The 10,149-nt window shown below is 39.6% G+C and overlaps 1 protein-coding gene across 1 annotated transcript; it reads left to right on the top strand.

The window, feature by feature from the left end:
• The first annotated feature begins 555 nt into the window (after nt 1-555).
• On the top strand, nt 556-8,053 carry CBLN4 (cerebellin 4 precursor). The gene is made up of 4 exons (XM_039497215.1): nt 556-849; nt 3,559-3,675; nt 7,035-7,170; nt 7,781-8,053. The coding sequence occupies exons 1-4, from the start codon at nt 559-561 to the stop codon at nt 7,996-7,998; spliced, it is 762 nt and encodes a 253-aa protein (XP_039353149.1). The 5' UTR covers nt 556-558; the 3' UTR covers nt 7,999-8,053.
• Nucleotides 8,054-10,149: the final 2,096 nt, after the last annotated feature.

Here is a 10,149-nt window from a genome sequence, read left to right as displayed (position 1 = left end):
CTTCTGGGAATTGTGGCTAAGCGAGAGAAAACTCCCCTTTGCGAGCAGTGATATCAGACACCGAATCTTGGCCAGCGGTGGGGCTAAGCGCCCACCTCTGGAATCAACAGCCCAGTTCCGCCTCCAGCCGGACCAGAGGGGGCGAGCAGGATCGGACAGAGGGAATCATGGCCACGGCAAATGTTTTTATTTCTTCCTGATCTCTCGCGCTTCTCTCGCTCATCAATAATTCACCTTAGGGCTTTTTTTTTTAAATGTGGAGGGGGGGAGCCAAACGAGGGGGCGCTGGGAAGCGCGGATGTTTGTTTGCTTCCGTGGGGTATTTTCAGGAGCTCGTTAAAGGACAAAGGGGGTTTTTGTTGTTGTTTTTGTTTTTGAAAAAGGCAGCTGGGAAGACTTTGACTTTCCCCCCCCGGATTGCTGGAAGCGCGCGTGCGAAGCAGCTGCTGCTGCTGCTGGTTGTTTTCCCTGCTGCTGCTGCTGCCGCCGCTGCTGGGTTTGGGGAGAGGTGGAAGGAGACGCTGGGGCGCTACACGCTGCCTGGCGACGGTGCTGAACATGGGCGCTTCAACCAGGGCGCTGTCCATGGTCCCGACCGTGCTTCTCGCCCTGGCGCTCCCCAGCCTGCCGGTCTGGGCGCAGAACGACACGGAGCCCATCGTCCTGGAAGGGAAATGCCTGGTGGTTTGTGACTCCAACCCGGCCACCGATGCCAAGGGCTCGTCCTCCTCTCCCTTGGGGATCTCGGTGCGGGCTGCCAACTCGAAGGTCGCCTTCTCGGCCGTGAGGAGCACCAACCACGAGCCCTCGGAAATGAGCAACAAGACCCGGATCATCTACTTCGACCAGGTAAAGAAAATTCGCCCCGCGCTGTGTTTTTTTGGGGGCGTGCGTGATTTGAATCGATCCAACACAAGCGGGCGAGGGGAGGAGAGGCGTTAGGGAACCCGGGTTTGCCCAAGTGTTGCGGAGACATTTCTTCGGGATGCCCCCACTTCCCTGGCCAGGGGACTTGCCATCCAGCCGGGAGCTAATCAACAGGTGTGAGCAGAGCTGCGAGCTTGTGGAAACCCAGGGTCCCCGCTGAAAGTGAGCGGCTGGAAAGTTACTCAGAGGCAGGCTTGGCCACTGCTGGGTATGTCGGAGCTGCACTTTCTGCGTCTCCAACACTCACTGGAGTCTGATATTTTAGTCAGCTCACCCGATCGAGATTGGCTTCACCGAAAGGCCCAGCAGGGCACACGCCAGGCAGGGGGATTCTCGCTTTGCGCTGAAGTCCAGAGCAGCACCCAAGTCTAATTCGCATCCAGCCTTCAAGCACTTTAAGAAAGTTGCATGTATCTAAAGGCTCGACTGAGGGCAATTTAGACAAGCAGCAGGGTTTCAGGTAGCTGAGGGTGGGAACAGAGACTTTATTTACATTTTTAAAAAGTCTTCAGCTCCCATTGTTTATGTGGACACTCTTCAAATGGTATGATCCCGTGGTATTCCAGTGAAGTTTATGAAACATCCTTTCATTTAGTGCTGTAAAGCCAGAAGGGAGTATTCAAGGAGACTGTGAGGTTTGCAGCCTATCTCCAGCTTCAATAACACCCCTACCAGAGTAGCTTTTTGGTCCCTTTATATCAGAATACACATGTGCAGTATAGAAGGTGGAAAGGAAAATCAGTGCCACTAATTTATCATTTGTATGGATTACATTTAGTTAATTCTGAAAACACAGGGCACACATACAGTTTTCCAAAAGACCCATCATATCTTAGTTGTATCAGTACAATATTTAAAATCCTTTGTCTGAATTTTTAAATATTTTAAAACCCTAATGTATCCGCCCCCCTTCCCCAGTCAAACACATAACCTCAGTGGATGAACAGTCTTTGCAGACAAAATAAAATCATCTTTGCAAAACATTCCTCTTAAATTAAAACCCCCCAAACCTCAAAACACTGTGGGGTTTTTGGTTTAAAAGAGATCATGCTCTTCTTCTAGAACCTTTATGTCAGTTATACGGGAGAAGGAAGGTGTCCTTCACAGAAATGAATAAGTATCTTAGGATAAATGATAAATATAGCTGAGATAGACATAGTCATTTTGGGAAGTCAACTCTACTCTGAAATTTACATTAAGTCTTGTGAGCTGCCTTACCCACTCTGTAACCAGAAAGACTAATTTCAGCCCTTGGATATTATATAAAATAGCTAATGAAGCCTAGCTAGCTTCTTGGAATGATTAACTGCTTGTTAATTGATCCCATTAAATTACTCTTTTTAAGGTTCAGAGACTCCTATACTCAGCCTAGAGAACGGCAATCACTAGGCTTTTCTGCAAAATGTGCTTAGAATTCTTGAGTTTATTCATCACATTGTCAATAATCTTTTCAGGATACAGGAAGACCTATGGGGATGTGTAGGAGACTTGGAAATGTGCAAAGCACCCAAGAGTTAGCCTTTTATGTGACAGGAAAGACAGAGAGAGGTTTAAAAGGTGTTTTCTCAGATGCAGCTGATGCACCCAAAGTTTCAACATTGTTTCATTAATTCCTGGGAATTAGTTCACAAAATTTCAAATTACTTTTTCCCTCTAAAATCCATAACTTGTAATACTACTATTTTCATCTCAGTCATACCTATGAATACACACACACCTGCACTCCTGTTTCATCTACCAGCCTGGTGCTAGAGCAGATCCAAAATAATTGAGACTGAGAGTTATTTTCCTTACTGTATCATATCAAGAAACCTCACATAGGGTAATTTAGAATGCTAGAATTAAGCAAACTTCCTGGTTATTCCCTCTGACTCTTTGGGAAGTGTGTTTCTTTAAGAGAACTTGAAAATATGAATTAAAATAAAGGATAAATAATTCAGAAGAAAGAAGACACTTCTTTGTAGAAGATATTTAACGTGTGAAGACTGTAGTTGTTTAATGTCTTCTCCTTGGTTACTTGCCTTTAGTCATTTAAGAAAGTCTAAGTTGTTAGAAAAGTGTTTACAGTTAGAGAGAGAGCAGAAGAGAGAAATAGCAAATATTTGTAAATCCAGGGTTGTTTAAAATAGGTAGGTCAGGTATTTTGGCAACTCAATCCACCTTTAACCCAGTGTCATGAATGATGTCATTCATATACATACTGCCTCATAGCTTGATACTTTCAGGGATGATGACATTGCCTTGACCAGTACTGATTGGCCAGTGCTAATACGTTACTTCTGCAATTATTGGTGTTTTGAGTAGGTATTGTGGGACTAATAGGAAGATATGCTATCCCCCTAATACCTACTATATCCACAGATAGGGCTAATATTTGGAGATATCTACAGGCAGCTAAGTTGAACAGGTATTTCTATGCTAGTTGATTTTTACTAAACTTGTACTGATAAATATGACTTACAAATGAAACCAAACCATAATTTTATATTCCATATTTTAATGTCAGTGAATATAGGAATAAAAACAGAATTCTGTAAGTCATGCAGTTAAGTGGAGAAAAATGTGATTGGATGTCTTGCTCTTTTATATTTAATAATTGTATTAATTCCCATTATGTATTTTTATTTGTAGATCCTAGTAAATGTGGGCAATTTTTTCACATTGGAGTCTGTCTTTGTAGCACCAAGAAAAGGAATTTACAGTTTCAGTTTTCATGTAATTAAAGTCTATCAGAGTCAAACAATCCAGGTACGTTGATTTACCGTGAGAAATGTATATGTAAATTGTTTGCATTCTAGAAGGAGAATAATATTGTGACTAAACAAAATATCATTACACATGGGTCACATAAAAAAAGCATTTTTTGGTTCATTTAGAAGCCCAGTGACTTTATTGTATTACATTCCTTAATTGTACAGCATAGGGTATACATTTGAAATGAACGGATATAAAAAATGTAGGGCCAGATTCTCAGCTGATGTAAACCTTCATAGCTCCATTGCTCTGTTCATTCACACCAGATGAAGATCTGGGCTAGACTGTTTAAAATAATAAATATAAAGGTCACCCATGACTAAAATACACTTTTTAATTTAACTCAATTGAGTGAATCCCTCATAACAATCTTATATTGCTAGTTAGAAACTAGGTGAAATCCATTGTAATGATGTCTAGGTTTCTGGGGACACATTCTGTATAAATAAATCATTTTCATTATTGGTAATTTTTTCTAACATGAACCTCTAGAAACCACATGATGACATCAGGTAGCTGTTTAAAAAATGGCCTTACTGTGGGCCAGGACTATTTAACTTGATTTCACTGGGCCACTACTATAATATTATAAATCTTCATTGATGGTGGTGGTGGTGGTGGCTGTCTTAGAGGGGTTTGCTATTATTTTACTGTGTTATGTTGGAAAAACACAAAAAACTATACTTTACTTTGCAGTTCAATAGCAATGTTGAGCTCATAGTCTGACATACACACCAGCCCCGAGAACCAACCTCTAGGATCCTGAAGCTCCTCCCATTAAGCCAAGACTTAACTCCCAAAGGGTGAAATTCACCCAATGGTCAGAGCTGGTATGCTGGAATAGTGGCTGAAGCTTCCATTGAGACCACTGGATCCATGGAAAACATGATCTGTGGTTTCTCTTTGATCTGCCTCTTTTGTAACTCTGCTCTTCCCTGAACGTGGCCTTTTGTACTGGCCTATATGAGAGTGGGGAGACCTTTTCTGCCACAGGTATATGATGCACAGGCACCTGTGGGTGGTTGCTCTGCCTGTAGGCTGCCAGTACATCCTCTGTGCAGGATTCAATGGAGCAGACTGATGCAAGAATCCTCTGCATCATAGGTGAATTTCATCCTAAAGATATGAAGTGAAATCTTGGCCTCCACTGAAGTCAATGGCAAAACTCCCATTGACATCAGTGGGATCAGGATTTCATCCATAATCTATTTAAAGGCTATATAGTTAGCTCATACTTTTGTTCTTTCTACCCTATTAAATGTGCATTTGATGGAAGATTAAATGTATTCTAGAAACACTGTGCCATTAATCTTCTCTGTGTTAACACACCTGTTGGCAAAGGAGGAGATAATATGTGAATTTTGTTATGGGACAATGCAGGGCCAATTACAGCATGGTTTCCCATGGAATTTCAGCTCACATTTCCATGTTTTTTCATGTATATGGGCTAAAATGCTCAGAACTATGGGTTTCAGGCCTCCAACTGAATGTGAAACACAACAAAATTATGTATTTAGGAGTAATTTCTGAAGCCAAGATTTTCAAAAGTGCCTAAAGATTTTGAGTGCCTCAATTTTTGGATGCTCAACCTGAGACCCCTCGAAACTCTCCCAGTCTCTGAAAATTATATCCCAAAGTGAAGGCACACCAAATCACTAGTCACCTTTGAAAATATCTGTTTTATCACTTTAAAATAACGTTATGATGTTTACATGGATAGGGCCTGATTCTTCTCTCATTTCCATGGGTTTAGATCAGGAATTGCTCCATTAAATCCAGTGGACATATACCAATGTAAATATGAGTAGTATAGGTCCAAAGTTTGCATCTTTTGCGTAGCTGCCTTTTTAGCTCTATTTAATTAAATACAACAGACTCTCTCAATCAGGTTGTACTGGTAAATGGCCTTTCATTCTTAAGCCAGTAAAAATGCTGGCATCTAAGTCAACGGTTGAACTTCAGCAAGCCCTTCATGTTAAAAGTCCCAATAATTGGAAAGAGGTATTCTCTCCAATGGGATAGGGACCAAGCCTGCTATTTCTCCAGTACTGTGACAAGGACACCCGTGAGATGCCCAACATGGGAGCTGGTGCACGGGGAATAAGATAGTAGCAGGGAACAGGCAGTGATCAAACCGTTCATGCACTTTTTGCATGTATCACAGCTAAGGAGGGACTGGAAGCTATTGAAGTGGCGCTAACAGACTAAACCAGTTTGAGTCTCAGACCCACGCAGACTTGAACACCACTAAATCACCGGAAGGCTTCCCACATAACTGGAATTACCACGTCCTGAAACATCTGTTAGTGCCATTAAGTATCATTAGAGTGAAATTGGTTCCCTGGAGACATCTGATTAAGTGGATTTCTAAGATAAGCAAATCCCAATTAAGGGCCAGATTCTGCTGCCTTACTCTACAAGTGCTCCTGTTAAAATTAATGGGAGTTCTCAGCAGTTAGGAATACTTAATATGAACAACCGTTTCATAGTCTATCCCTCTGTGACTGCATTTCAGTTAAGGCTTCTAAGAAATGTTTGGTAACTAATTTTTGGCAAAAAAATACATTTCACCGATTTATTTAAAAGTTAGAAAATATTTGTGTTTTTTCCCCCATTTTCTGACCAGCTCTGTGAGTCTCTTTGCATCTGAGTGGGTTCAGAAGCCTAGACATTTGTGCATGACAAAGGTTTGAATAGAATCATTATTGAAATATAGTGGAGTGGCATATAAAGATGATGATTTGTTCTAGATTTTAAAGCCAAATTGCAGTCAAAAACTGAAGAGCAATATATTGTGATTACAGTGGGAGTGAGGTGCCTAACCTGCTTAGGGGCTTCTGAAAAATCCCACTAGGCCTTTCTGCATCTTTGTGCACCTAAATATTTTGAAAATATGCCTCCTTTACTGATATGTACATGCAGTTAGATATCTCAATGACCTATGCAATCCAGGCATGCAAAGAGGGCTAAGTTGATGCAAGTGTCTTACAGCTTCATCTTGCCAGATCATTATCAGTGGATGGGGAGCTCCTATATACCTTTAAGATATTAAAGCTTGTATATAATCATGAATGGAAAATCCACATTACTTAGAGGAACTAGAATATTAGCTGAGCCAAAGCCCATTGACAGCATCCCATTGACTCCAATGAGCATACAATAGGCACATAAACAATAATACACTTGACAACAGAGCAAACAGTCATATTAACCTTAATTACTCGTTTGAAAGGAAATAATGTATACATGCTGTACAATGGGATTTTAACCAGGCCCCACCACCCTTTAGCTACTTGATAGTGTCAGATGTTTCTCTGTTAACTACAACTTTTCAGTGGGTTTTTTTCTTGTAGGTTAATCTAATGCTAAATGGAAAACCAGTAATTTCTGCCTTTGCTGGGGACAAAGATGTCACTCGTGAAGCTGCAACTAATGGAGTCCTGCTCTATCTAGACAAGGAGGATAAGGTTTACCTGAAACTAGAGAAAGGTAATCTAGTTGGTGGATGGCAGTACTCTACATTTTCTGGGTTTCTGGTCTTCCCTCTGTAAAAGTCAACTTCCCTGTGACATCCAACCAGGTGTGGACCAGTCATTGCCTCTGTTATTTGAAGATCATTTTTATCATCATTGGGATTGATGTTTCTTTATTGGTTTCTCATGGGTGAATATGGATTCTATTTATGGATTTTGGCCCTATCTGAACTACTATGAAGTTTCACAGAACTTTGTGTGTTTAAATACAGTATATTTGGATTAAGACTTAAAGCAGACCATAAATATCTATGCTTAATGTTACAGTCTAAAGCTGCCTGCAAGATTTATTCAGATTTCATTTACTGGACTTATTGGATTCATGGGAGAAGTGGATTTTCTTTTCTTTTTAAAAGACTGGCAACTGGGTCTATAATTTAGGAGATTTTGATTTCAGACTTCAATCAAGAGTTAGCGTGTTGCTGCCAAAGAACTGTATATTGATATATTTGGTTACACATATTTTTGTTCTTTTGGACACTATAGACATAATTTATTCAATTTTCTTGAGACAGATAATTATTATTATTGATTAGTGATTGACTTTATTTCTCCTCTACATGTAGTGGGTTGGATGGTTCACCAATATATTTACTCCCAGTCAGTGATCATAATGAAGACCCCCCTACTGAAAGCTAAGAAGTTGTACGTTAATTGGACATGTAGTGCAGATTATAATACTAAAAAAGTGCTTATCAGGGTTAAAAGTGATCAGGCCAGCATATCTCTGCAAAACAGCTTTGCCCGGCAGGAAAGCTCACATTTGTCCTTCAACTTTAATTAACATGATTGATAATATCCACTTTATTAAAAACCGAAGGGAGGCCTTCCTTAGACATAACCGCTTTATTAGCTGGAGATGAGACCCCTTGTTTTTAATTATGTCTATTTTTCAAGTCTTCTGTTGTGTCAAAGGTATCATCTGTTTTTGCCTTAACTCCACAAATGTGTATATAATTATAGATCATCTGTTTAGCAAATATTCAATCCAAATAGCTGGTAGCTAACTTTTTTGTCTTTTTGTACAGGTCGTATGAATTCATAGATTTATTTATTATGTTGCATTACATAATAAAAGTTAATATATTAGCTGGATTTTTTTTGGCCATTGGGTTTTCAAACGATGACGCTCACACGCTGTCTTTGATTAGTTTTAATTATTATATGCAAAGTTAAGCTTTTTGGAGTCACAGAAGGCGGGTAAGCTTCCAGGCTTTGCCTGGCAGAATCCTAAAGGTAGTCTGCATTAGCTAGAAATAACCTATGCATTTTACTAATAAAACACTTAGGGCGAAATCCTGGCCTCATTCAAGTCAATGGAAAAAGTCCCACTGACTTCACCCTTAGAGTCTAATCTAAAACCCATTGAAGTCAATGGATCCAGTGGGTTTTGAATTGAGGGTTTGATAGTGGGATTTTTATCATTGTGAATTAAAAGCCAATGCAGTCACACAGAAAATTTAACGAATAAGAGAGTGTATGGTCTTCTTAGTGGAAATGCTTTTACACAGACTGTCAGTAAAGCTCCCAGTCCTGCATTCCTTGTGCACCTAAAATACCCCACTGACCTCAATGGGAATATTGAGTTTGCATGGAATGCAGCATCTGACCCAAAATGAGAGAGAATGAAGAAACTCTGTGAAAATGAGAGTATTCATGAATGTCCAGGCATTAAGGTCCTGATCTAAAGCCCATTGAAGTTGAGGGAAAGAGCCCCATTGACTTAAATGGGGCTCTTCCTTAGAGTAATCTTTTGCCACCTTGTACAGAATGTGGCATTTTACCTACTATCAGTAACTGGCATTTTAGAAAATCAACTCATTTTGCAGCCTAATCCCAAGCTCATTAACATCCCTGATAAAACTTCTATTGTCTTTAGTGGGACAAGATTGTGCATAAATGTAAAATACTTTCAGAAGTGATGCGAACATATACACAATTCAAGATTGTGTGTGTGTGTGTGTGTGTGTGTGTGTATGTGTATGGAGAGTACCACTTTTCAGGGATGGTAAAGTGTTTCCAAATAGAACATTTCAGTACTGCAAATTGGTAGGTAACAGGAAGATATGGCCAGGAGGTATCTGATTTACATTTGGTAAAAAAATGAAGATATTTGTCATTACAATTAATCAAAATATATCACCACATAAAATGAGTATATATATTCATTAAAAAGTGGGACTGCAGTGCCTAATTTGTATGGAATATGGGAACGGTAATTTGTCTCGTTGCCACAGGAGTTTCCAGAAAGGTACATAAAAAATTGAATAAAATCTGCAAAATCTGAAAGTTCACCTTACTCATCATTATATAAATAATATAAGGAAAACACTGCATTCAGATTTATGGAAGGAATAAGGATAAAACTAGCAGTATGCATTTAAATGTGCTGTAAAGTGAGTCTGGTGTTTAGGCCCCATCCAATACCTTATTTGAGAAGGACCCTGTATAAATATAACTGCTTTAACTTATGAACAGATGATTTCTTAAGGCTGCCTTTAGCATTCAGCAATGATACCGAAACACCTTAATATATGAATAATTCCTCTTGGCAAAGCATTTCCAACTGCATCAGTCATTAACAGTCATTTAAAATTTAACTGGAAGGCCAAGCAGTTATTAAAATATGGAGGTATATATTGATGAGATGTTCCTGTACTCTCTTCTCCAAGCTCCAAATAATGCACACAAAAAACCTACTTTGACTGCTATATTCTTATTTAGAACCTGTCCAATGTAGACACAGGTATCTTTATATGATCTATAATCTGAGGAACTCAAAAGTGGCTTCTGAACTGATGGAACAAGGGTGTATATGGGACCATTGAACATATTTCACAATTTAACAATAGCAATGAAAACTTTAGCAGCACAGCCAAAGTGGCAATAAAAAATGGCCAATTGTGAAAAAACTCTTAGGGCACAGCACCCTGGT

Source organism: Mauremys reevesii, linkage group 13 (genome assembly GCF_016161935.1).
Source record: "Mauremys reevesii isolate NIE-2019 linkage group 13, ASM1616193v1, whole genome shotgun sequence".
NCBI lineage: Eukaryota > Metazoa > Chordata > Testudines > Geoemydidae > Mauremys > Mauremys reevesii.
This window is presented reverse-complemented; position numbering and strand designations above follow the sequence as displayed.

What these genes read in the sequence shown, in the direction of transcription:
- CBLN4 (XM_039497215.1), top strand. Translation starts at nt 559, where the DNA reads ATGGGCGCTTCAACCAGGGCGCTGTCCATGGTCCCGACCGTGCTTCTC. An exon ending in GGATCATCTACTTCGACCAG is followed by an intron (nt 850 to 3,558) that starts GTAAAGAAAATT and finishes TTTTATTTGTAG; the next exon opens with ATCCTAGTAAATGTGGGCAA. An exon ending in TTACCTGAAACTAGAGAAAG is followed by an intron (nt 7,171 to 7,780) that starts GTAATCTAGTTG and finishes CTCTACATGTAG; the next exon opens with TGGGTTGGATGGTTCACCAA.